The sequence below is a fragment of the Camelus ferus genome, chromosome 23, assembly GCF_009834535.1.
Source record: "Camelus ferus isolate YT-003-E chromosome 23, BCGSAC_Cfer_1.0, whole genome shotgun sequence".
NCBI classification, from domain to species: Eukaryota; Metazoa; Chordata; class Mammalia; order Artiodactyla; family Camelidae; genus Camelus; species Camelus ferus.
The window spans coordinates 29,390,024-29,417,633 of NC_045718.1; the positions used below are offsets into that span (position 1 = coordinate 29,390,024).

At 51.1% G+C, this 27,610-nt stretch overlaps 1 protein-coding gene across 4 annotated transcripts; it reads right to left on the minus strand.

The window, feature by feature from the left end:
* Positions 1-27,602, minus strand: PSEN2 (presenilin 2). 4 transcript variants are annotated; one of them, XM_032466578.1, is made up of 14 exons: positions 27,520-27,602; positions 21,185-21,269; positions 20,538-20,573; positions 16,471-16,631; positions 15,213-15,263; positions 14,211-14,425; positions 12,849-12,990; positions 10,631-10,698; positions 9,722-9,942; positions 8,552-8,650; positions 6,109-6,192; positions 5,639-5,740; positions 1,829-1,947; positions 2-719 (listed from the first exon to the last, which is right to left on the minus strand). In XM_032466578.1, the coding sequence occupies exons 4-14, from the start codon at positions 16,609-16,611 to the stop codon at positions 564-566; spliced, it is 1,398 nt and encodes a 465-aa protein (XP_032322469.1). In that variant the 5' UTR covers positions 16,612-16,631; positions 20,538-20,573; positions 21,185-21,269; positions 27,520-27,602; the 3' UTR covers positions 2-563. The 4 variants fall into 4 exon arrangements, with proteins under 4 accessions (XP_014417631.1, XP_006188178.1, XP_032322468.1 ...); XM_014562145.2 differs by lacking the exon at positions 27,520-27,602 and having other exon boundaries at positions 1-719; positions 5,639-5,737; XM_006188116.3 differs by lacking the exons at positions 15,213-15,263; positions 27,520-27,602 and having other exon boundaries at positions 1-719; positions 5,639-5,737.
* Between the last annotated feature and the right edge of the window lie 8 nt (positions 27,603-27,610).

Consider the following 27,610-nt stretch of genomic DNA (forward strand, 5'->3'; position numbering starts at 1 on the left):
ATTCCAACAGGATTCATCTCTTTATTGATATTAAGACACTTTCCAGCAGTGACTGCTGCAACAAGGACTCCGTTTCTAAAGGTAATAAAATAATGACAACATCATAGACAAAGCATTTGGGACTTTCCTTGCAGAGAAAATCGGCTTTTCTTCTCCGGGCAGAGTGACCAGGCACTATGTGCCACCCCGGGCGTGAACTCCTGGTCCCGAACACACACACCCTTCCTCCTTGGGGGCCCTCAGGACTCCATGCTGCGAAGCCAGAGCAGCGGCCTTGCCCACACCCCTTCCACGTCCTTCCTCAGTGCATCCGGACCGACTTCCCACGTTTTCCGTCAGTGAAGCCAGTGCTCGGGAGGGGTGAGCCGCCGTCCGGTGACAAAACAACTAGCACCAAAAAGCTGGTTCTTCTTCTTCATGAAGTAAACACGCTTTTTTATTCTTTTTTTCTTTTTTAAGGAAAGAAAAGTCTTAAAAATATATGACACTAGAGTGTAAAACTATACAAGTGTGTCCAGGTACGATTTTCTACAGTTTCCAGCCCGCAGTGCCCGCGCCTCCCTTCAGATATAGAGCTGGTGGGAGGCCAGGGTGTCCATGAAGGGCCGCACCAGGTTGTCTGTGGAGAAGTAGAAGATGAGCCCGAACGTGATGGAGATGGGAAGCGCAGGCAATGCCTTCTTGAACACGGCGAGCAGCAGGAGGGTCAGACACAAGCCCTGCAGGACACAGAGTAGGGCGTGGGGTGACTACCGGTGTGGATGGGGGACCAGAGCAGTTAGTGACAGTCTAGTCCCTGGGCTCTGGGGCTTGTCAGAAAACAGCCCTGGACACCCTGTCATCTTCCCTGCCTTCCCTGGGGGACATATATTTATACAAGAATTGGACAGGCCTGACTGAAATGCCAGCGAGGTTTGGTTCGGGAACTGACGATGCCGTGTCACACGACCCACCCCCTCGGAAGTAGGCACAGTGGCTGCCTATCCTGTCCCCACCCCAGTCGATGCAAGCTGTGGACCAGAGTGGGGACAGGGAAACAGAGTGCATGCCCTGTCCTTGGGGAGGGCAAGGCATCAGGCCAGACAGTCTGGAAATGGAGGAGCCCAGGGGTCTACGACCCTGTCTCTGACACACACTGTCGGCAAATACAAAATGTCCAAAGAACTGGAGCCTCAGCCCTAATGCAGCACGTGACGCCCAGGGCAGAACACTGAGAACCCACCACTCAGAGCCTCCACCTCTGAGATGCAATCACATAGGACGCTTCCCTCATTATGTGTATCTGGCCATGTTAAGTGACTATAGGGTCCTCCAAATTTCACTGCTGGGATCAAAGTGACCCCCTTCTCAAGCCCCAGGAGACCCCTGCAACTCAGAACCCCATGATGTCTGGGTGGGATTCAGGGAAGACAGGAAGACACACAGCTCTGGAGTCAGAGACCTGAGTTCAGACCATAGCTCATCCCTCACAGCTTTGTGCCCTCGGCCAAGGCTTTCAACCTGTTCTGTCTAAATCTCAGGTCATCATCCCTGCCTCAGGTGCCATGAGACAAGTGCACGAAGCTAGCCAAGACCTTGGCACCTGGTGCGCGTGCTCAGTAACATCAGAGCCCCGGTTGTCCCTCCACTGCTGTTCCTGCATCTGCTGATGACCAGAACCTCCTGGAAACCTCAGTCTCATCTTGAGGATCCTGGCAACCCCACCCAGCCCCTCTGAGGGGAAAAAGCATCTGAAAATGACCTTGGGTTCCTGGGCCCCCCATGAAGCCCCCCAGGGGCCCTAATGCTGGGGGACGGGGGCAGGGAGCATTGTCCATGGCCCACTCACAATGAGGATGGCCACGAAGCAGGCCAGCGTGGTGTTCCAGTCCCCGCTGCCTGTGGCCGCCGCCTTGCCCACCAGCACGCTGTAGAAGATGAAGTCTCCAAGGCCGAGCTTCACGCCCCCTGTGTGGCGAGAGAGAACGGACTATAGGTTTCCGAAGCCCCAAGAGGACACAACAGAGAAGGTTGACACCAGCCACTCTCCCCAGCCCAGGGGACCCAGGGGCCATAGCCCTGGGGTCCTCCGAGGGATGCCAGAGTAGCGTCACAGCTATCCTGGACCCTGGGACAAGACCTGGCTGCTTTGGAAAAACAGCAGCCAGTGGGAAAAGGGGGGGACCTATGGCCTGAGTGACTTGCGGTCTGGGCTGTGAGAAGCCAGCATTTCCGATAACTCAGGTAAAACTGGTGCTTGGTCCCTGGTTGAGTAAAGACAAGAGCGAATAAAATGTATTTTCCGGGCCTGGTGGGAGGCCACACAACTGAGTTGGAATTATAAATGCTTTTAAGGAAATTTAACTTCACTAATTTCAAGAACATGTATGATACCCATGGTCCTCTGGAGACTCGCCCCCCTTAAAAATAGCTAAATGTAACTTATAATTAGCATATCCATTCCTGACAGGGAAACAAGAGCTTCTAGAATGCTTTCAAGTTTGTTTCCATTAGTACAACTGCCCCATATGCTGGTTTATGGGATAATTTTGTTCACAGTCAATAAAAGTGTTTATGTAATAGACTTGAATCGAGTAGGTCTGCATCTGGGAAACTGCTCTGCCTGCCTGCCCCCTTCTCCTCCCTTTTGGGCTCCAAGCAAGAGGTGCCTTGCCTCGGGCACACCCATCCCTTCCTCCATGCACCCGTTTTGATGCCAGCTCCCTCATTTTGGCTCCTGCCTGGGCACAGAGCACACTGAAGTTCTGCAGTTTACAGAGCCGACCCTCCACGCTGTGGGTCTCTCTTGCTACCACCCTGACTCCCGCGTCCCGGCTCTCTCCCCTCCCTTATGTTGCCTCCTGTTCAATCAGTTCTTTCTCAGAGGAGCTCTGTGCTCACCTCCCTGTCACTTCAGAGACCTGTGGCAGCAGGTCCCACATCCCCCAACCAACGGGCTCTGGCAAGGCCATCCTGGGCCCCATGGGCACCCGTCTGTCTCAGCACCCTGTTCTCCTCCAGCTACTCCCCAGGATCCTCCCCAAGCCCCCTTCCTTTCATTCTATAGATGTCACCCACGGGGGTCTGTCCCTCTGGCTGTCCATTCCAACCCTGCACCTGCCCTTGGTACCTTCTGCTGACCTATGGTTTTGACAGCATGTATATCCTGGTAACTCCAACTCGGGTCTCAAACCCTGACCTTCCTGAGCACCACACTCCTTCATTTGTCTCTGGCGTCTCCATCTGGCTGTCCCGCAGAGCCTCACACCTGTCTGCCCCGCCTTCCCCTGTCACCCTCCACGCCTCCCTGCCCGCCCTTCGCCCAGCCAGGTCCTGTCAGTGCCTCCAGTCTGCAGCAGCACCATCTCCTCTCAGCCCGTGGCCTGAGTGGGGCCCCTATGGCTCCTCCCTCACCAGGTCCCCCAGCTGGCTGTGTTCCTTGCTGCTGCCCCGGATCTATCTGGGATGTAGCTCTGTTCACTTTATTTCCCTGCAATAAACCACTAAGAGTTCCCCACGGCCTCCAGGGTGAAGTGAGCTCCTCTGTGAGTACTGCTCACCCTTTAAGGTCCAGCCCCCAGCTGCTCAGGCCACCAAACAGCCCTGAGCTCCCTGAAGCCCTCCTCCTCTCTCATCTGAGCCTTTGCCAATGCTGTTGTATAATAAAGAATCTAACTGGCCTTAGTACCTGGGAGGGAGACCAAATCCTTGGAGTTTTCCAAGTAATAGGAGTGTCTGTTTTTCAGGAGCCCCTTGGATCATTTATGCAAATGAGACAATCAAGATGGGGCTGGTGACCAAAAAGACCACCTGTGTGTTGAGGGGGTTGGGACTCTGGGCCAGGCTGACCTCTGGTCAGGGGAGGGAGCCTGGAGATGAAGTCCAGTCCCATGAGCAATGATTCACTCAATCGTGCCTACGGAATGAGATCCCAGTAGAAATTCTGGACACTGGAACTCAGTACACATAACCATGTGTGGGGGTGGGGGTGACATGCCCTGACCCCACAGGGAGACAGCAACCCCAGACCCTGCCCTGTGTGGTTCATTTGGCTGGTCCTGATTTGTGTCCTTTACAATAAAACTGTAATTGTAAGTGCAGCACCTTCCTGAGTTCCGTGGGTCATTCTAGCAAATTTTCCAGCCTGTGGGGATTGTGGGAGCCCCCTGATTTGTAGCCCATGGGTCAGAAGTGTGGGTGGCCTGCAGACCCCCAGAATTTGTGGCCTGCGTGTTAAGTAAGGGTGGCCTTGCAGACCGTGCCCTCGGGGGAGACACGCTGACTCCAGGTGCTCAGGGCCAGGTCTGGGTGCAGCCCACCAGCCTCTCTGCAGGGTGACCAATTTATCCTTCTAGGCCCACCTCAGCTTTGTATTCTTCCCCACATTGGCCCTGAGTCCTTTATATCTAACCTCCCACCACCTGGGCTGCTCTCAACCGGGAACCCCTCAAGGGCAGAGGATGCTTTAATTCCGGGGTGTCTCCCTGCTCCTCTGCACCCCTTGGCTCACGGTAGGTGGTCTGTGACTGTGCTGGCAGAATGGCTTTTTTTTTTATTATTGAAGTATAGTCAGTTTACAATGTTGCGTCAATTTCTGGTGAACAGCACATTGCCTCAGTCATACATGAGTATACATATATTCATTTTCATATCCTTTTTCACCATAAGCTACTACAAAGTAACAAATATAGTTCTCTGTGCCATACAGTATAAACTTCTTTATCTATTTTATATATACCAGTCAGTATCTGCAAATCTATCTTAATCCCCTTGGGAATGTAACTATATCTCAGAACGTATCTGGGTGCGTCTTCAAGAATGTCTTCTACACTGGCTCCTCCTGTCTCTCAACCACCTGGGGCTCTGTCTTGGGAAGCCTCCATCCCAACTCCACCCCTGCCCCGCCCTCCACAGTCCTCCATCAGCCCCAACCTGGAGCAGTGCTGTCAGCGCTGGCCTGCCTGGCCCAGGCTTCCCTCTGGGGCCAGAGCCCACGCCCTGTGTCCCTCACGGCCGCACTGGGATATCCTCAGGCCACTCAAGCCCACACTCCACCGGCCACAAAGCTGCCCCTCCCCACCCTGTCCCTCTCCCAACACAGCTCGAACCCCACTCCCCTGACTGCACCCACCGCTCACAGGACACAGACAGTCCCCTTGTTGATCCAGGAGGCCCTTCGAGCCCCTGCCTGCCTCCCTGCCCATCTCTGCACTTCAGCCTCAGTATCCTGCCTTCACTTCCTCAAACTCACTGAGCACCATCTGCCTCAGGGTCTCTGCCCTCACTGTCCCCTCGGCTGGAAAGACACCCTCGCTGTGGGTCTCCCCTCCTAGTTCCAGTGGCTCAGCCTCTGGAGCTCGGCTCAGAAGTGACTTCCTCTGACCCCTGACGCAGGTCAAGAGCCCTGCTACTGCTCCCCATCACCCCGTGTCCCCTGCCTAGTCCTCCTGGCACCTGTGCAGTGCGCGCACAGCAGGTACTCAGCCAACACTGGCCATGCACGAGGCTTAGGTGGATGTAAAAGTCCCTGTGGCTTGCCAACAGGACTGCACCTTTGCAGGTTTCTCCTTGATTTGGGAAGCTATCTCCCCTCACGCCCTCCTCCCCTCAACCTCAGGGAGCCCCATCTGGGCCCACGCAGACCATCTGGACACCTTACTTTCCTCCTCTTCCTCCAGATCCTCCCCGGGGTAGCCAGGCAGAGGGGGCTCAAAGACTTCAGGGTACGAGGGCTCCCCAAAACTGTCATAGGAGTCTTCTTCTGGGTGTCCAGGAAGAAAAGACGACCATCGTCACATGAGGAGGAGGCGAGGGAGAGATAAAAAAGCCGGTCAGGGGGTTCTCTGACCTCAGGACTCCCTTGTCCTCACCCCTCACCACGCCCAGCCCGACACAAAGAGGATTCTCCAGTCCACACAGCAAGGAAAGGAAAGCAAGAGGAATGGGGCAGAGACAGAGGACCCAAGTCCTACCGGCACACCATCCCCAAGGTGTGCGTGTCCGGGGAGGTCGGCCTACCCTCCTGCCCGCTCAGTCCTCGTGCCTCCTGGACAGGACAGGCCAGGCTGAGCTGAGTGCAGGTGAAAAGCCACCCTTGGTGATGAGAGGCTGTCGGCCCCTGAAACTCACCCATCTCTGGGTCGTAGGGGAGCTGAAGGGCTCCCTGTGAAGAGGGATCCAGCTTGGCCATGCCCACGGTCCACACCATGGCAGCTGGGAGAGAAGAGAAGGGTCAGGCCTCAGGCAGTACTAGCTGTGGCTGCCCCAGCACCTGGGAGGCTGGTGGGCCAGGCTGTGTCCCCAGAAAGCCAGCACAGGACCCTCAGTTCCCGAGGGTATTTGCTTATGCCCCACTGAGAGGGGGCAACGGGGGAGGGGGTCCAGACTCACTGGCCCAGTGTGGGCAGGCAATGCTTTTTCCTGTCTTTTTTTGCCTACTCACAAAAACAAAGATAATATTATCAGTGAATAGTTTGGTGAACTAATTAAGTTTTTGTTTTATTGTGGTAAAAAAATAACATAAAATATATCAGCTTAACCATCTTGAAGGACACAGTTTAATAGTGTTCAGTATATTCACACTGATCTCCAGATTGTTTTCATCTTGTAGAACTGAAACTCTGTACCCCTCCCGCTCCTCCGAGCCTCTGGCAACCACTATTCTACTTTCAGTTTCTGATTTGGACTACTCAAGATATCTAAGTGGAATCATACAGTATTTATCTTTTTCTGACTGCATTATTTCACTTAGCATAATGTCCTCAAGGTCCATCCATGTTGTAGCATGTCAGAATTTCCCTCCTTTTTCAGACTGAGTAATATTAATATTCCAGTCTATGGATATACCACATTCTGTTTATCCACTCTTCCATCAATGGACCCTTGGGTTGCTTGCGTCTCTTGGATATTGTAAATAGTGCTGCTAGTCAAACATCTGTTCAAGACCTTGCTTTCAATTCTCTTGGGTCTCTCTGTCCAGACATGGGATTGCTGGATCATGTGGTACTAATGTGTTCTTTTTCTGGCCTGGAAACTCTCTCCTGAACTCTCATCTCGTCTCTGCAACTCTCCGTCTGAATGTCCAGTGAGCATCTCAGATACTCTCAGCAACTGCCCTTTGACCCACCCACCAGCTTCCTCCCTCTTAGTAATCAACTCCATCCTTTCTGTTGCTCAGGACCAAAGCATTGACATCTCCTTGACTTTCCTTCTCACAACCTGCACCCACACCAACAGCAAATCTTGCCAGTTCTGTCTCCAAAACGTCCAAGCTCAGTGCCTCTACTGCTGCCCTGTGGCCAAACCCCAATCTCTTTCCTGGGTTGTTTATTCAGCCTCCAAACCTGGCTCCTGCCTCCACTCTTGTCCCCGGCACATTCAGTTCTCCACTCAGTACACTGTGCGTGGACCTGTTAAAATGTAGTCAGGTCAGTCCACAGTCTTCCAGTGGCATCACATCTTACTCAGCAGTAAAAGCCAAGTCCTCACCGTGGCCTAAAGGGATCTGCCTGCCCTCTCCTCCTCCCTCCGCTCCCACCGCCTGGCCGCAGGGTGCTCAGAACATACCAGGCACTCACTGCTGTTACTTCTGCCTGGAGTTCCATCACCAGATTCTCCTAAGGCAGGTCTCTGGTCAAATGTCACCTTGTGACATGGGGTTTCTTTGGTCACCTTATGAAAAAGAGCTTTCCCTCACTACCCTGGAATCCTCAGGCCCTCACCCTGCTTTACTTTTCCACAGAGCACTCCCCTCCTGACTTACGTGTCTGTCTATTTAGTTCCTACCTGTCTTCCCTGCTCGAATGTGAGCTCCATCAGAGCAGAGTGACAGTGAATCAAAGTCGGGACTCATCTGGCCTCTGCCCATCTTCAGGGTGGGCCTAGAATGTGCTTTCACACCATGCGCCAGGCTGCTGACAGCTCTCCACCACAAGCTTGGGTCTTCGTTTATACAGAGATTAGCCAGCACTCTAAAACCCCAGAGCTGTGAGCTCCGTGAGGCCTGGACCTCTGGATCCTGTTTCCACTGCACCCCCAACACCCATCACAGTTCCGGCCACAAAGTGGGGATTTGCCACATGTCTGTTGAATGCATTTATAAACCCCCCACCCAGGCCCCGAGGCCAGCAGCAACCCTGCATGTCTTCCCTTCAGAGACTTAACTTCAACCAGCCGTGTAGCTGTTGAGGAAGCCCAGGGAAAGGCAGGTGCACCCTGTATCCCCAGACCCCTGTCCTGAAGAGTCTGTCTCCAAGTCCCTTTTCAGGGGCAGGGAGGGCTGAGTGGGTGCTGTGGGCCCATAAGAACGTGCCAGTGGAGGCTGCATAGGATGAAGGGCAGGACCATCTCCCCTGAAGCCCCCTTCCTGCTCTAACTCTCCAAGCTTCTCCCTGTGTGATAGCAAAATACAACTTACCTTCATTTCTGGAAGAAGGAGCCCCTACTGGGATCACCAAGGCTGCCTCCTCCCCTTCAGTCAGGGAAAGGGTTAACTATCTCCTAGTCAACTCTGAAAGCCATGGCCAACACATCCCTGGTTCCCACGACTGAAAGAGGCATGGGGGTCACTCACATGAATATATCAGGGCAGGAAATATGGGCTCATTTCTCTCCTGGGCAGTTTCCACCAGCATTCTTAGTGGCCCTTTGGGGCACAGCACAGCCACGAGATCTGGGAAAACAAAGACGTCCTTGGCATGTTAAGAAAGACATTTATTCCCAAGCAGTCCTCGGAGAGGAGCCAGCCCACTAACACCAGGCGGAGGGGGCAAGTGCGTCCCAGAGCCTTGGGCGAGGCTCTCAGAAGTGCCCTGTTGCTCCAGCATCCCCACCCAACAGGTTTGGCCACCATCCCCAGAGCCTGAGCTCACTGGAGCCCACAGTGGGGCCTGAGCCGGGTCTAAGCAGGTGACTGCAAACAGGGAGCTGCTGTGTGCCTCAGAGACCCAGAGGATGGGCTCGAAGGCCCATTTCTCTGAGCTCCAAATTTCTTATCCTAAAAATGTAAGAAACAGTACTGGCGATGATAATCACACTAATACAGCTGGCCCTCCACATCTCTGTGTTCCGTATCCATGGATTCAACCAACCATGGATCAAAAATATTCAGAAAAAATTTCAGAAAAGTTCCAAAAAGCAAAACTTGTATTTGCTACAAATCAGCAACTATTTACAAATCATCTACATTCCTTTAACAACTATTAACATGTTATTCATATTGTATTAGGTATTATAAGTAACCTACAGATGATTTAATGTACTTGGGAGGATGTGTGCAGGTCATACGCGAACACCACGTCATTTTACATAAGGGACTTGCGCATCCTTGGATTTTGGTATCTGTGGGGGTCCTGGGGCCAATCCCCTGAGGATACCGAGGGACATCTATACTAACTGAACAGCAGCTAACATTTTGGGTGCTCGTCATTATTTATGGAGACTGTGCCCAATCTCAGGGTTGTTCTGAGGAGCAGGTGACTTCTGTGTGCAAAGTGCTTAACGGTGTGAGTGCTCAGTACACATTTGCTGCTATTAATAACCATGTCAGCAGTAGTGATTCCACAGGACCCTGTGTGTATTTTTTTTTTTTTACGAAGGTGACCTTCTCAGAAGGGAGACCATCCAGGCCTCCTCGGGGGCAGGGGATTTCTCAGCACCCACCACCTCATGCAGCAGTGAGGACCCGGCCCTGGACATCTCCCCACGGCCCCCACCTGGCTCCCGGCCCACCTGCACCACCTACCGTACACGGAGATGGCGCCCAGGATGACCCAGGCAGACCACTCCGGGAGGTACTTGATGAACACCAGGGCCATGAGTGCGCTGATCATGATGAGGTAAGCCTGCTGCAGCACCAGGGGGCCCTTCCAATGGATGCACACCATGCCCACTGCCCCGAAGTTCCAGACGGTCAGGAACAGGGTAGGGTAGTCCATGGCCACATTGTAGGTCTTGAGTACTTCCCTGTAGGACCAGAGTCCAGCCCATGGGCTGAGAAACTCAGTGGAGGTGTCAGACCCTGATACAGCTCAACACTCCCTGCTCCTCAATCATGAAGTCCCAGCCTGATTTTTTCAACCTCCGGCTTCATTTACTAACATCCCCTTCTGCATTTCTATGAGCTCTACAAGGAACCACTTGAAGTTGTTTTCTGGAACAGGGTGGAGAGTACACTGATGTCTCATCCTCCCACTGGTTCACATAAACATGTGCTGACGCAGCCTGGAAGACCCTCTGCCAGTAGAACAGGACCCTGGAGAAGTGTTTTCTTCCATCCAGTCTCTCTGGGCCCTCGGGTCAGGCTGATATCCCAAATCCAGGGCAACAGAGATCACTCTCCCCATAAACTAGGAGGTACCCAGGCCCAGCCTAAAGATCTGAATGTAGATTTTGAGGGGTTTCTGCCCCGCCACCTGGGTTCACAGAGCACCTTCTCTGTGATGGTTCCGCGTATTTGTTTTAAATCAGGAACCAGAAAGAGACGTGTGGCCCAACGCAGAGCTCCACTCCCTGGTCAAGGAGCTGGGCTTGTGCAGCAGCAGCACCGGGGCAGGTGTGGAGCCCAGGGGGCGCCCCTCCCTCCCAGGTCCTCCTCTCCCACAGGGAAAGGAAGGGTCCTCGAGGACCCTGCTGCTCGCCAGCTGCCACTCACCCGAGGTAGATGTAGGTGAAGAGGAACAGCAGCATCAGGGAGGACATGATCAGCCAGCCGTGGATGAACTAGAAGGAAACAGGCTGGGTGAATGTGGGCCCCCAAACCACAAGGCCCCAGGTTCTTGGGGCTGACCCCCAAGCCGGGAAACCTTTCTTCCTTAGGCTCCTCCATGACTACATGAGAAGGTGGTCGTTTTGTAGACAAGAAGGGCACAGAAATTCAAGGGCTTCTCTGAAGGTAACCCAGCAAGCGTGCGAGGGAGCTGGGCCTCCCTCAGGTCTAATGCCTAGGACTCTACTCATTCTCACGGACACATCTCCTGCACACCAGGCACGCTCTCGGCTCTGGAGATAAGGCTGCAAGGCCTCTGCCCAAACATGCTGCGTCCCAGTGTGAGGCAATGAGACTATAAACACACTCACAAACACATATTAGCAGGAAGTAACACGGGCTACGAAGAAAAAAATTGGCTGGACAAAGTGACAGGAGACCCACTGGGGTGCTACTTTGGATACAGTGGTCAGGGCAGGCTCTTGAGTTGGCTTTTTTTGAACAGTCAACCTGGGGAGTCAACACCCACCTCGGGGGTCTATAAACAGGTCCTCAGAAAGACATGTTCCTCCTCTCCTGGCCAAATAAGGGAGGTTCAAGGGCAAGGGTGGGGCTGATCTTAAAGCAGTCCTTCAGTCAGTGGCACGGTGGTCACCACTACCAGACTCCCTTGAGGACACACCCATCAGTCACCAGCTCAGGCCACTAGGGACCTCGGGAGGCCCTGGTCAATCCGGCCACACTGTACATGCACTGGCCCTCCTCATCCCACCCCACCTGCCCGGACCACCATCATCTCCTGCCCATGTATGGAGCCTCCAGGTAAATCTTGCTGAATGGAGAGCTGAGCTGCCTCTTAACAGACCCCGGGAGCAGTTGGTGGCACCTGCTGACCATGGCAGTGACCGCTTTCCACACTCTCCATGCTCCTTCTAGCTTGTCTCCACATGTGCTGTATCCTCTGCCCCAAACCAAAAGCCCTCTCCCCTGCTCCCCACCATCCACAGCCTTCCCTACCCCAGTTAAAAACTCTGCCTCATTTGCACAGGTAATTATTTATTGAGAAGCTCCAGCTCCTAGACACTCCCCTCCCATCATTCACCCCCATGGCTACCCTCAGCTAGCATAGTGCTCATCTCTCTAGATTGAGCCTCCCCATCTTTCTCTCTGTTCCATAGATGATGGCAGCCTGAATACACAGTGCTGTGCACACCTGCAGGTGAATGGTTTTAAATCAGGTAATGTCCAAGCTAACTTCCGTTCAGTCTTCAGGACTTCAAAGCCTTCCTCGGGAGAAGAGCCTAAAACCCATGTCTTAAAGCTCACAGATCTCTAGGGATGGGCAATGGCCATGATTTCGACCAGTTGGGACTCCTCTACTCCTCCCTGGGGTGGCTCTGTATCACGGGGAGGGGGGCACCCAAATGTCTCCCAGCACTGGAAGACCTCAGTGCAGCATCTGCACATCCCTGGCCGAAAGGGAAATGGAAAAATGAAAATAAACCTGGAGGGGAAGTACAGGGTAGAGGGAGCCTTAAACAGAGCATCTCACTTCTTCGGAAGGAGAAGCAAAATAAAATTAACTTCTGAATATGAGAAGTAACACTCTGAACGTTGCAAAGAGGAACTCAATTAAGTGGGATTATGTGTCAATTCAAAGGACAATAGTATTGGGTAATCCCTGGTCAGGGGCAGGAGTGGGAAAAGTGGGAGAGAGTACAGGCAAACCTCGAAGATACTCGAGTTCAGTTCTAGACCACAATAAAGCAAATATCACAAGAAAGCAAGTTACAAGAATTTTTTCGTTTTCCGCGCATGTAAAAGTTACGTTTACACTATATCATAGTCAAGTAAAACTGCAATAGCATTATGTGAAAAAAAAAACAATTAAAAAACAACATTAATTACAAAATAATGCTGTTGGGAAAATGGCACCAACAGACTCACTCAACGCAGGGTTGCCACAAACCTTTAATTTGTAAAAACTGCAGTATCTGCGAATCTCAACAAAACAAGGTACGTACGCAGAGTTGATTTTGCATGGGGGAAAAAAGAATTCTGTTAAAAAAAAAGCCAAAGGTTGCTGCATCAGAGGCACAGAGGCTTCCTTGGAGCTGGACAGAAGGAGGGGAGCAGGCAGACAGAGGGCAGGGCTGGCACTCACCTTGTAACAGCGGTACTTGTACAGCACCACCAGGAAGATGGTCATGATGACAATGACGCTGATCATGATGAGGGTGTTGAGCACGGAGTTGAGGAGGCGCTGGCCCACAGAGGGCGTGTCCTCAGTGAACGGCGTGTAGATGCTGAGGGAGAAGGCAAGGGCCGGGTCTCTGCTCCCTGCCTGCTGGGCGCACCCCACGGCTCGGCATAGGCACCATGCTAGGGCTGCCCCAGAGGGGTGCCACCCACCATCCCTGTGAGCTGCCCTGCCTTTCAACCCGTCTCCTGGCTCCCGACTACAGCCTATGACTGAGCCGATGTCCCAGCCTGGAAGAGCCGGGCTGGCCTCACCAAGGCCTCGTCCACTCCCCTCCCAGTTAAACCCTACCACGGAGGTGCTTCTTCCTGCCCACCCCACCTCTCAGCTCTGGTCCAGGGAGACCCAGCAGTTCCCCACCCCACCTCCCCATCAGTCCCACCCAACCCAGGACGCCTCCACCCCTACTGCTTCCCCTACCACACCCAGTACAGCCCAGGAGCTGTACAGGCAGCTAATAAACTCAGGAGACAATTTTTTGATCTCTCGCTCTGTCCAACCTGGACTTTAAGAAGCAAACTGCCTGTGATGTTCTGAAACTACCTGCTTTTCATCTGTGCTGCTCTGAATCCCAAACAGACTATAAACTTCCTGAGGGCAGGGGCTTCTCTCTGCTCTTTTCTTTAAAAAACCAAACCAAAACAACAAAAACTCTCTAGTTTAAAAAAAAAAAAAGATGTTTAGAGAAGGCACTCAGCAGTGATTAGCACAGGAAGGTGGGGGAGGGGCAGAGGAAGCTTCTCCTTTTTTCATGCTGCTGCTACTGCCATTCTTTTTTACTAAAATAAACAAAATCTCCCTTGCAAGGCTGGAAGCGAGCTAAGGAATCATCTGGTCCTCTTTGGTTTACATTCATGAGAGTAGAGGCCCAGAGAGAAAGCGACTCGTTCACAGTCACCCAGTGATGGGTGACACAGCCATACCCAGGAGAGCCTGCCCTCTGCAAGAAGATCCAGCGTGCCCGAGTGCTGCGTGGTGGCACACTGCTTTAAGCCCTTCATGTGGATTAACTAGTTCAATTCTCCTGGTAACTTTGTTCTCAAACCCATCATACAAACGAGGAAACTGAGGCAGAGAGAGGCTAGGAATGTGCCCAGGCAGGTCATCCAGCCAGGAGGCAGTGCACGGACCAGGGTGTGGATTTGGGCAGCAAACAGTCCCTGCTCTTTACTGCTGTTGGCACTGGGGCTGCAGGTGCAGTGAGCAACGGAGGCTGCAACCCCTGCCCCTGCCCTATGCCCTGCCCCTGCCCAGCCCCCAACTCACAGCTGTCCATTCTTCTCCGTGTAGAAGCGCACAGATTTGATGGTGGCCACCACCACAATCATGCACAGTGTGACAGGCACAAACAGCATGATCACGTGCTTTGCCCCATATTTGAGGGTCAGCTCCTCCTCCAGGCCCGGCGGCCGCCCGGGAACCCCACTGCAGACATAGCGGTCTGGGTCCTCCTCGTGGTCCTCCTCGCTATCCTGGCTTCTCTGTGAGAGACCATGTTGTGAGCATCACAGAATGCCCCCAGCTGGAGGCCTACCAACATAGCGCATGGGTGTTTTGGAACCAGAAATGAGACATTTGGATGTTGCTTTCCAGATATAAGAACCAGTCTATGGGCTGTACTTTAGATATGGGAGTGGTGGGATTCCAGGACATCTGGAAAGTTTATGAGGCTACCTGGAGAAGACTTAGAGTTGGTAATAACCACCACAGATGTAGGAAGCAAGGCCATGGTAGCCACAGGAGAGGACAGACTGCAGAATGGGTTTGCAGCATGTCTAAAGATCTGCCCCTTTCCTCAGGACAGAACTCAGGATGCCACTCAGCTCTGTTCCCACGGTCATACTAATGTGGGAGGAGACAGGACAGGTGATAGTAAGAAGGCAGAGACTAAACATCTGTGGTTGACAAATCAAACTAGAATGCTCAGCACACACGGAAACTCTCTGGTTGTAAATAATACATGAAAATTTGCAGAGTAAGAAGTTACTTTCAATGTTTTGCCCCTAAAAATCAAGCATGCAAAATTTGCACCTCTGGACCAAAGAGTGTAACTGGGTGTCAAACATTTGAGAGGATCTGGGCTAAGGGGGAAGGTTGGGGAATATAAATGAGGAGGCAGCAAAGGAGGGCAGGACACCTGCCAGTCACTGACACAAACTGATCTTCAAGAATTTGTTCTGGAATTGTGGCGATTCAGGGTCATTAGCTGCCTTGTTAATTACATTAATAGCCAAGACAATGTCAAATGAAATAAAAATAAAAAATGACCGTTGCTTTGTTATCAGTTCTTTGCAGGGAGAATTCCATGGAGACATTCAGCTGAGAAGGAAAGGAAAACTGTTAATGAACAGGAACTGAAACAACTGAAATGCACAAAAACTCCAGGAGATAAAAGAACTAGCAAGAAACTGCTAAGGAGTGCCGTGCAGTGGCCTCGAGCTGGTGGCACCTCTCTCAGAGCACAGAGAGGACCGGAGAAATGAGCTCAAGTTCCAGCAAAGAGGATTAAGCCTGGCTGGAAGAAAAAATTCCACACAGAAGGTTTTTTAAATAGTATAATGGGCAAAACAGAGAATGAGACTCGGGCAAATTCAAATGTTGTTTTATCCTGATGGGGAGGGAGGTGGCTTGGCAAGGTGGCTCTCCTAAGTCTATCATCCACTTTATAATGCTATCATTGCCTGCCCTGCAGGCTGCAGAGGTAAGATCACAGTGCAGCCCACCCCTCCTGTTACAGGCTAAATGTTTATGTCCCCCAAATTCCTATTTTGAAACCTAACCCTCAATGTGACGGTCTTAGGAAGCGGGAGCTTTTAGGAGGTGATTAAGTCATGACAGTGGAGCCCTCATGAACGAGATTACTGCGCTTATAAAAGAGACCCCAGCGAGCCCCCTCACCCCTTCCATCACGTGAGGGCTCACCAAGAAGACAGCGCCCTATGGACCAGGAAGTGGACCCTCACCAGACACCAGATGTGCCAGCACCCTGATCTTGAACTTCTCAGCCTCCAGGACAGTGAGAAATTTTGCCCAGTCTATGGTATTTCTGTTATAGGAGCCTGAATGGACTAAGACGCATTTGCAGCTCAAAAGTCAAACATGAATCAGGTACACCCATCTCCTGGTTACCACATCTGGCCGTCCACCAGAAAGGTTCCCTCCAGCAGTTTCTTCCTGCTGTCCTTCAGCCTCTGTGCTGCCTGCCCTGGCATCCAAACCCACTCGCAGGTTCTGAGGAAACAGTAACCTGCACGGGGAAGGTAAATCTAAGGGGCAGGGCCAGGGTGCAGAGAATCACTCAGTCCATCAGAGTCAATTGTTAATAGGCTGTGTGTGTCTTGAGTCTGCTATAAATAAAGCCCTCACGGACCTAAGATCTGCCACGGGGGACCACTCATCCTTCTGGCCAATTCTCTCACCTTTACTTCCCCCTCCCTCCCGCATCAGGGAATGTCTGGTTTCCATTCATTAGGTACAGGAACCCCAGAGGCCTGTCTGGAGTCCTCAGACTCTGGCAGGAACCTACCCACTGGGCAGCACTCTCTCCATCCTCCAGGCCTTGCCGGCCCTCCTGGCAGGAGCGCGGCGTGGGGCTCTCAGCCGACATCAGTGATGTCCGCTCGTCACACACTTCTTCCTCGCTGTCAGAGGCCATGAACGTGAGCATGGCCCCGCCTCCGAAAGTGCCTGGAAAAAGGAGCAGAGGGGACCCTGTTCCACTTTCTGCGAGGCAAGGGCAGCGGAGGGTGAGAGGCGGCTTTAAGACCTGGACACAGGTCCTGCCCAGCAATGACTACCCAGGACACACATGTCAAAGGACTGCTGTAAAGTAACAGTCCCCAGGAGCCACCACTGAGGCTGCTGTGGCCTCAAAAGGGACTAGCTAGAGGAGATCCAGGCCACAGGGGGCAACATTCCCAACTGGAAACGTCAGGGCCACTCCAAACAGTCAACACAGTCATGCATTCTATCAACAAACATCTATTCAGCACCTTTAGTGTGCCAGTGACAACTCTGTCCTAAAAAACCCCCAAAAACCAGCCATCCAGTGTGACAAATTATACAATCCAGGTGTTCACTGGAAGGTACAGAAGCACAAAGACAGGACTAAGACTCAGAGATCAGGAATGCTTTCTAGAAAAGATAACATTAGCCGATGGAGAGAGGCAGGAAGGAAGGACAGGGTATGAAGAATGTTCCTGCCAGGGCTCTGCACTTCCAGGGCTGGTGTGGGGGTAGGGGCTGGGAGTAGGAGTCGGGCTGTGGAGGTATAAGGGGTCTCTGGTGCTGTGTTAAGGAAATGTGCTTCATCCCCCGAGGACAGAGATGTCAGATCAGATCTCTGGTTAAAAATATCAGTCTGGCCACTAACTGAAAAAGGAGGGAAGGTGACCTCCCTGGAGACAATTGTGGGAAATGAACAGGGTGCAGCAAGATGGATGTGAGTGAGGGGGTAGAATTCAGAAAGGGTAGGAGGCAGCCAGTCAGGGCCAGATGCAGGGGATAAAACAGGACAGCATAGCCAGGCAGGGAGTAGGACTGGGGAGAGCAAGGTTTCAGCAGAAAGACTGTAAGCTTGATCCAGGAATCTGTTGATGTAAACGGGTTAAAGGGGGAAAGAGTCTAGAAGGTGGCTGAGTGCCCTGGTCTGAGGCAGAGGGGAGGGAGATGAGAGTCATTAGTTTAGAAGTGGCAGCCGTGGGAGCAGTGAGCTCAGACCAGGGGGGCGAGTGTGTGTGAGGACTGTCCCCCAAGATCGCTGTGCTGCCCCAAGCAGTGTGTGTCCACAGCAGCACCACGTGGGAGCAAAGGTGGCCTGAAGCCCTACTGACACCCTGGGCAGGGCCAGCAGAGCCACCATCAGGGCCAGCTTCCTCATCACTAGCCTCCTGGAGAAACTGGGGCTGAACCTCATGCTACTAGGGACGGACAGTCAGGTCTGCTCTTTGATCTGAGTTTGTCTCCACATCAGTCACCCCCAGAATTTATAATGTTCAAACGGAGTAGGCAGGTTCCTTCTACCAAGTCAGCCAGTCCCGTTCATCTTGGCAGGGTCTGTGGCTGTTGCTTTTTTTGAAGACAGTGCCCCAGGCTGTGGCCTGGATATACCCAAGTGGAGTTCAACTCCATCCCCCAAGTACAGGCCCACAGCAGAGCCTGACTCTGCTCACCTCACTGACTCAGACCCTTCCAAAAGACTCCCTGGAAGGGATTTAAAAATGAATAAGTAAGCTCCCCTGGGTTTAGCAGAGATAAGACTAAGAGAGGGGACAGTCTATCAGCTGTGGGGATTAGACATCTCAGGTCTCGAGGAGAAGATGGACATGAAACGGGCCTCAAAGGTTAGGAATATCTTGCCAGGCAGAGACTAAAGGAGGTGGGGCATGTGGAAGGTAACTCAGAAATAGATGATGGGAGGGGGACCTGGCAGGTCCTATTCTGACAACACCCAGCAATCTGCTGTGGCTGAAGCGTGGGGACCAGGGAGGCAGCGGTGGGAGGTGGGACCACCCCAGGGAAGGGTGTGGGGGTTGAGGTGGAGGCTGACCGAGGGGGAGGAGCTGACGCTGGCAGGGGTGGGGCACAGGGAGGGCACGGGGAGGAGCATGAGGGTTTCAGAACTGAAGACGGAAGTGAACAGAGTGCTCTTTGTGGGAACAGGGTGCCTGCTGAGCACTCCCACCTCTTTCAGGGAAGCCCCAGGGCTGCAGAAAGCAGACCTGCCCCTCAGTGGCCAGACCTCAGAACCAGCAGAGTCCACATAAAAGCCTAACTTGAAGGGACACAGCTTTGCAGCCCAACACTCTGTGAGGCCTTGTGAAGTTTTTAGCTTTACTTCCTTTATCTGTGGTAATGAAAGAAACTATCTAATGGAGATCCAAGAAGAGAAACTATTACGCTCTCCTCTGCAAGGCTTAGCCCAGCTAGATAAATCCTCAGCAGATGCCTGCTTGGACCCAGGAGACACCCTCATGGCCCACTCTGACAATGGTGAGTCCATCCTTAAACACAGAGCTGGCTGCGTTTCCTCAAGCTACATGAGGACAGTCCGTCTGGAGCAGTGCAGTGGCTCTTTCAATACTCTGCTTTATGGCATGTCAGTTTTGTTTGGGGTGTGAGTTAGTAATTTAGTTCCGAACGCCCTCCTGTTCCTTCCATGCCTCTGGAGGGCCTGGGATTTATCTTCGCAGTGACCAGAGGCGCAGATCAGGAATCCTTGCGTCTAAACATCAGGGCTGCAGCCCCCGAGGGCAGAGGATAAGCTCACCCTTCAAACCACAACAGGTGCAGCATCCGGGCTACCCCTTCTCCTAGACTCCCAAACAGCAAAGCATGAGGGAAATGGACCAGCAATGAGTGAAGATGCTTCCTGGAAGGAGAAAGGGAGCTCTGGCGCAGGTGAGGACAGAAAAGCAAGGGACACAGGATCAAGGAGGGTTAGGGCCTTCCAATTTCCATTTCTTCAGCCAGTAGCCAGTTCCCAGGAGAGCACTCCTGCCCCACAAAGTCTGAGAAGGGAGGGTCTACGGAGGGTGGGTCTAAGGGAGGACTGTATCCCTTCCACCTGGAACTGCACTGCCCCGAGGGAGAAACGTCAGGATACTACAAAACATGCTTTTCCATCCAACACGTACTTCATGGCCTCCTCACCAGAAAACTAATGCTCCCTGAGCAGGTTCCTTCCCTCCCTGGGCTGTGCCTGACCCCCAGAAAAGCAGGTCACAGAAGGGGCTGCAGCAGCTGGTCTGGGCCGTCAAAGCAAGGGCACCCTAACCACAGCCCCTGGGCCTGGTGGGCGTGGATGGACTCGTGGAGGTGCCTCTCGGAGCTCCAGGCACCTGAGGATATGGCTTAGGACAAAAGGAAGGCTGCATCCCCTGAGATGCTGTTTCTCAAACCTGAGCGGGTGGTGGTGGAACAGGCGCTGAGCCCTTTCTGTGCACCAAACACAGCAGTCAGGAAGGAGGTACTGCCATTCTTCCCCATTTTACAGATGAGGAAACAAATTAAAAAACTGACAGTCACCCTTGGACTTAGGTAGGTTCTGAGCTCTTAAACACTATGCTAGGCTACTTATTTAAAATGTACCTCCCAAGCTCCATCACGACCAAAGGTCCAGGGATCTGCATTTTGAGACAGTCCCTAGGTGATTCTCAAGCTGGTGTTAGACCTTCCCTGGAGCTGCCCCTGCCAAGTAATCAGATGTCCCAGCCTGGGCCCCTGGCTCGGTACTGCAAGTGTCCAGTTACAGTCCACCTCCCTGTCGCAGGGGCAGGGCACCTCACCCACCTACCTTGGCACACCTACTGCTCTGCACTACTTGCTCGCTGAACGGGGGAGTGAAAGAATGAACAGTCCTTTCTCCTGAACGGCCCATGCCTGGTCAGAGAGCCACTGGGGAGGCAGAGGAGCAGAAGCTCTTTAGACTAGGAGAGCCGCAAGGGGAGAAGAGTTACCAGGCTGAAAAAGTCCCCAAGCACTGCCCACTGTGGAGGAGGGTGTGGAAAAACTGGGTCTCAAACACCCCCTCATACAAACTGGACCAGCCTTTATGAAGGCAGTAAAAATCGAGAGCTTTAAAAACATTCATACCTTTTGATCCTGAAATGCTACTTCTTGGAATTAGTCCTAAGAAAACAATAAAAGATTTACATAAAAACATGGTTGTTGCAGTCATTTATAATCGTTAAAAAAAAAGTGAAAATGACTAAGATTCCTGACTCTGTATGATAATACATCCATCTAATGAGGTCTATTATATGACTACTAAAAGTCTTATTTCAAAGAATATTTAATAACATGAAAAAAACAAGATGTTAAATTTAATAGATACAAAACTTCACATATATAACCATCTGCTTTTCTTAGAAAATGTATGTATAGCTATAGAATATCTATTGTATATATAATGTATATAAAATCTATATAATGTACAGAAATGAAGGACAGGCAATTTACAAAATATTATAAAACATAAAGGTGGTTTTCTTTGGATAGCAAGATTGTGGGTGATTTTTACTTTATACTCTTCTGTATTTCTCAAAGCTTCTATAGTAAACATAGATTGTGTCTGTAGTCTGTTTTTTTAAGCTACTCATTTTTTAAAGAGAATAATGAATATCAACATTTAGAGAGATTTTCTTCCATCCTGCCCTCTCCCGCATCCCCTCTCACTGGTCTGGGAGGAACAAATGGACTCATGAAGCTACTTTACACCTTCTCCGGGCCCCACTTATTACCTTGCTCCTTAAGGAGAACAGAGCAGCTGGGACGTACTCCTTCTGCTTCTAAGGTGGAACTGAAGCCTGATGGTACTCTGAAATCCTTGGAGGGAAAAAATCACCACTCAAATGTGTGCAGATAAACAAGCTTCTTGCTGGATGTTCATCCACACCAGAGCACCAGTGACGCCAAGAACTCCCGCCGGGAGGCTGAGTCACAGGCAGGTGGGGGTGGGGCCGGGTGACTCTCCTATCGCTGATGTCAAATCCTATCAACCACATAGCAACCAGCTCTCCACTCCCTCAGAAGGAGCAGCAGGAAAACATAGAGAAGCTGATGGGAGGAACGGGTGCACAAGACCCCGGAAACCCTTCCCAGAACAAAGCACTGTGGCCAAAAGCTGCCTTGGATCAGGATGCACAATCACACATTCAAAGAAACCACTGCTCACTCCCATTAATTGGCTGAACAGGACTCAAATGCTGAATTAGCCAAACCAAGGAAATCTGACCCAGAGAATTTCCCCAACCTTGCTTGTGCCTGCAGTTCCTGCCATTATTATGGGAACCCTGGTGACCCAATTTCCTCGACCTTATTTTCATTTCAGAAAAATGCAAAGGTTCTGACCGTAAAATCTAACTAGGAAACAGATTCCTACCTAAGTAGGAAACTGATTTTTAAATGCCATGGTAAACACTGATGCCTCACGGGAAAAGATGGAAGTTGTGGCTCTAAAAGAAAACTGGGAGTCACTGCACTTACCAGAAACAGGTGGGGTGGGGCGGCAGAGAAGGGCTTGGATGCGGGCACTCGCTTTCTTTGTTGTAGCAAGCCTAGCTGAACAGAGCCCCTCCTCTCTCTCACTGTTGGAGGAAGCTGACTTAAATATTATAGTAGTTTGACTTCAGTTATTCTAGGTTTGTTACTAAACCTTGTATGTACTCCATTTTCCCTCAGGAATATTCTATGCTTTCAATGTGCACACTTCGGGTCTTCAGAATTTTAACTAGAATTTCTATGATTCCCTCATCTTGAAAATAAAATTTACCTATCCTCAAAAAAATTATAGTAGTTTCAGGTGTACAACACAGCGGCTTGACAGTCTTATGGATTATATTCCATAGTTACTATAAAATATTGGCTATATTCCCTGAGCTGTACATTGCATTTTTGTATCATTTATTTTATACGTAGTAGTTTGTACCTCTTAATCCCCTCCCCCTCCCATAACACTAGTTTGTTCTTTGTATCTGTGAGTCTGTTTCTGTTTTGTTATATTCGTTCATTTTATTTCTCAGGGCTCCCTCAAAAAGGGTGGTGTCAGTATTAAACAGGCCACTTCCCATGGTCCCATGGCTACCTGCCAGAGCTCTCCTGACCCCTGGGGCATTTCCAGTCTTCCCAGGGAAGGGTTTGCTGAGGTGAGGAAACTCTCTTAGACGTTCCCACGGCTTACGTGCCTGCCTCCCCTGGCCCTGAGCACCTGACCATGTATTGGCCCTGGCTGACCTTCATCCATCTGTCCATCCATCTCAGCCCACATTTGCTGGATGGTTCAACACAGGGAGTCCTGCAGGGGGCCTCTGAGGCACCACTCCGCCCTCCTGAGTCACAGGCCCCAGGGGACCCTATGGGGCCTCCTGAGCCTTGACCTAGGCTCTAGATTTACCTCAGTCTGCCCTTTCCTACTCAGCAGTGCTCAGGAGATGATTTCTCTCATTTCCTGAAGGAGCCTGGAAAGGGGGCAGTTCGGAGGCAGCAAAGGGAAACTGTGAAGGTTACCACACAGGCCATGCCCCTAACATGCCACCTCTGAGTAGGGCGCAGAAAAAACTGTGTTTTTTTTTTGTTTGTTAAACAAAAAGGATCAAGCCAGTGGTCAAAAGCTGAACCTTAGAGACAGAGTTCAAATCAGCTGGCCGTGTGATCTGAATCACATATGCAAACAATTTAATTTCACACGGCCCATTTCCTCTCTTGTAAAAAGCAAGACAGGCATGCTTTGCAAGATTACTGTAAAAACTAGAGATATATGTAAAGTGTATGGCACAGAGTAGATGTTCAATAAATGGTGGTTATAATGAAGATGAAATACAGGCAGGGACACAGTGAGAGAGGGGAACAGAAACCCGTCAATGCCCCTCCTGGAAAGTTTCGAACCTGCGAAACCATCAGACACGTGAGTTGAGCACTAAGGTCAAGCCTTATCCAGGACCTGGGTGTTTCCACTTTAGCCCCAGCCCAGGGCACGCTGGCAACGTGAACATTTTATGAAACAAACAGGCATGTCCACAGACTGATATCAGAGCTCGCAAGGACCTGAAAGGCTATCTGGTCAACACCTCATTTCATAGGGAAATCAAAGCCCAGAAGGACAACAGGAATTGGTTAAGGGCCCACAACCAGAAGCCACAGTTACAGCTCAGGTCTCCAAATGGCCAATGAGGAGCTCTTCCCTGCTCCTCAAAGTACTTGCGAGGGTCACATACGCAGTGACCCACGGCCGCAGTCACACAGGCGGCCCACAAAACACAGACAAGAGGTCAGGAAACGTCTCTTCACTCACCCACAAGGTTGCCTGCCACCTCAAATACTCAATAAAGTCTCTCTCCCACCCCTCACTCCACAGCTCCAGCCCAGGGCCTCTCTGCCCTCCCTCTGCTACCTCCACATGGGAGGGCAGTGGCGGGCAGGGCACCCTGCAGAAAGTACTCCCATGTGGGCAGCAGGGCAGGAAACAGGGCACTGTGTCTCTGGGTCAATTCAAAAGGGAAGGTGGGAGAGTGTCTGGCTGGTGAGATAAATAATGGCATATTCAAGTGTTCTACACATCCACCAAATCCAGTTTTCCAAGAATTCTCAATGCAGGGAAAATTCTGAAGGCATAACATTAACAGAAAAAACAGGATACAAAACTTAATCTGCAGTTTTCTACCTCTAATATTTTAATCGATGAATACAGGTATGTACATAAAGTACTGTAAGGAAATGTATGTTAAGAGTGGTTCTCTGGGCTGGGGGCTAAAGGATGACTTGAAAAAATATTTCCCGAGAAGATATGTACACCCCAATGTTCACAGCAGTACTATTTATAAAAGCCAAGACATGGAAACAACCTAAATGTCCAACAACAAATGACTGGATAAAGAAGTTGTGGTATAGTTATACAATGGAATTCTACTCAGCCTTAAAAAATAATAAAATAATGCCATTTGCAGCAACATGGATAGACCTGGAGATTGTCATTCTAAGTGAAGTAAGTCAGAAAGAGAAACAAAAATACCATATGACATCACTTTTATGTGGAATCTAAAAAAAAAAAAAAAAAGACAAATGAACTTAGTTACAAAACAGAAACAAACTCACAGACATAGAAAACAAACTTATGGTTACCAGGGTGTAGGGGGTAGGAAGGGATAAATTGGAGTTGGAGATTTGCAGATACTAACTACTATACATAAAATAGATAAACAACAAGTTTATACTATATAGCACAGGGAACTCTATTCAATATCTTGTAGTAACCTATAATGAAAAAGAATATGAAAATGAATATATGTATGTATATGTATGATTGAACTATTATGCTATACTCCAGAAACTGACACAACATTGTAAACTTACTATACTTCAATTAAAAAACCCACAAAAAACTGTATTCAAAAATAAAAAATTTAAAAAATTAAAAACAAACAAAAAAAATTTCCCTAATTTTCTAGAGTGAACATGTATTGCTTTTTATTCTTTTTTTTTTTTTTGCTTTTATTCTTAAAGGGTCAGGAAGTTTCTGGTTAAGATACAGCAGAAGATAAGCACCTTTTACATTTTTCTTCCCATTGTTCCACAGGACTGTACTTTAGCAAAGACGAATGAGCAACCCATTCCCCCAAGCAATGATAAGACTGGACAGAAATGATCCCCCTCCCTGACATCTGGTCTTCCCTGAGGACCGATTCAAAATTCCTTTTCCCCAGACTGTAACACGCAGCCTTACCACCTCCAGGCCCAGAAGCCAACACTGATTACACAAGGCTTGAATCCATGTCAGATCCGGCCGGCAAGGTGAGGAGAACTTCCCAGGCCCTGGCTGAGGACAGCCTGGAGGACATGCCAGCCCCAGAGTCCTAGCATTCCACCCCCAACCCCACCCCCAGCTGCTGGAGTCCGGGAACAGGTGGCAATACTTTCAGAAACATTTGTTGTCTTGCCAGTCCCCAACTAAACAACGTTTAAAAGTCAAAGCAACAGCTGAAAAACAGCCAAACGTGTCTTTAATAGAAACATGCATGTGACCTTACACACACACACTGTTTTGGTTTCTTTAAAACAATTTTTTTTTTGCTTTGTCACGTAGTTACTAATGGAGACCACACAGCAGTGGGCAGCAGTGCAGGGACATGGATAAGGCATGAGTGCGGGAAGCCTCCTGTGCAAAAACTCAAAAAAGAAGACACAGCCAGCTGGGTTCAAATCCTGGTGCCCACAATCACAGAAGCCACATAAGAGGACAAGCTGCTTGTCTCCTTGAACCTCGGTTTCCCTTTCCATAAAAGGGTAAAAATAAGAACTACTTCAAGGTAATCCAAGCTCTTAAGACAACTGTGATAACTACTGTACAAAGCAGCTTTTTATTGTATATAACAAATTTATATAACAAGTTATCTTGTCATAAGCATCATCAATAACTTAGAGAAAGGCCAAGGTAGTTGGAAGCCTCTCATTTGGCAAACCCTGGGTGTGCAGCGGGATAGTGAGTGGCCACAGAGGAGCTGGTGGCAGGGGGGTGATGACAGGCATGACAACCTGCTCTGGGGCCTCCAGGCATATCTGAGTGGCAGCCTCTGGCCAGGCTCTTCCTTGTCCTCCTCTTCCTCAAATAGACAGGCTCAGGGCATTCACCTTCCATCCATGCACATGTCAGGCTCTAGACCTGGTGCACAGATACTTCAACACCAAACAATACAGACTTTTTCCTGAACACCCATCCCACTCCACAGCAACGTTCCTCCAAGCTCCCCACTTTCAGCTGCTGCCCTGAAAGCCCCCTTGCACACCCAAGGCACCAAACTGGACAGCCTGCCTGATGGGCAGCTGAGGCTGCAGCTCTGAGTTGGAGGCTGGACCCCAGGCCCCTTCACCAGCTCGGCCCAGAAAATACAGCTCCTAACACATTTCCCCGCCCCCACACAGCCACATTCACACAGAGGGAAACCTGAGGCTCACACACCTGAAGCAGCTTATACAAAGCCTTTAATTACTGCCAAAGGTCTTGGCTGAAGTCCTTAGAGACTTAGATGTCTACAGAACAGGCCATGCAGACATTAAGGGCACCCATAAGGGAAGCCGGGGTCCGTACTGATCAAGTTATTCTCAGGACAGGCTGACAACCCAAGCTGTCAATTTTGAGTTAAGCTGGCTCTGCAACTGTTCTGGATGGGATGCCTCGCAGGTTCTCCATCTGTAAAGGAGGATGCAGCTACTGCGCCCATCAACAGTTCATACCGTGAAAAGGGAACAGTCATCAAGTCACCGATAAGGGTATTTTATCCAACTGCCGAAGGGCTGAGGTTTGGTCCCAAAGCTGGACAACAGAAATAGAGGCCAGGACAATGGGTTCTAAGGCTGGCTCTCATACATCCTACCTGGGTGACCTTGAACAAAGTCACTTTAGCTCTGAGTTTCTTCATAGATAAAATTTGGGGTGGGAACTAGCTTCTGTTTCGGGTTCCTTCAGCTTCAAAAGCTTGATTCTGGGAGTCTCCTCATAGCTGTAAATGCCTGATAAGACAGCCAAACACCGTTGATAACGAAATCGGAGGCTCCAGGCCCGGATCTGAGGTGTCCCTCACTTAACGCGGAAAGACCCTTGCCTTCCCTCCTGCCCCTTGCAAAGCAGTGCCAGGAGCCGGGTGTCACAACCTGGCAGGGCTGGGCGATGACTAGATCCCAGTCAGGATGGAGGAACACAATGCGGCGTCCGCACGCCTTCGAGACCCACGTGCACGGCTCCTTTCAATGCCCCGGCCCTTTAACAGCTCGCACCGCGCCCACCCCCGGCTGGGGCTCCCGCGGCAGGGAGCACCGATCCCGGCTGAAGGCCGGAAGCCTGGAGCCGCTCCGCGTGTTCCTTCCACTCCCCAGTTCCGGGCCGGCCCTCAGCAAGGCTGTCCCAGTGCCCTCCCCTCCCCGGCCGCTGGGGCCGCAGCCCCGGGACCGGCGAAAGGGCCGCGACCGGCCATCGCAAGGGGCGTGCGGAGGGCAGGGCCTGGTCCTGGGACTGCGGCTCCGTACTGCGCCCTCCATGCCACTGGCTGCCGGGCCCGGGCCGTCGCGCCCCAACTCGCCCACTCACCTGCTCCGCCGCGGCGCTCCGGCCGTGTTTACCCGGCTGGCCGAGCGCCCGCAGGGCCCGCCGCCGGCGCAGACCCCGCCCCAGACCCGCC

Excerpts from the sequence above, each read along its gene's own strand:
- PSEN2 (XM_032466578.1), bottom strand. The coding sequence starts at position 16,611 with ATGCTCACGTTCATGGCCTCTGACAGCGAGGAAGAAGTGTGTGACGAG. Across the intron at positions 14,426-15,212 it reads GAACTGATAACAAAGCAACG|AGAAGCCAGGATAGCGAGGA; the intron begins GTCATTTTTTAT and ends GGTCTCTCACAG. Across the intron at positions 8,651-9,721 it reads GGGCGCCATCTCCGTGTACG|ATCTCGTGGCTGTGCTGTGC; the intron begins GTAGGTGGTGCA and ends TTGTTTTCCCAG.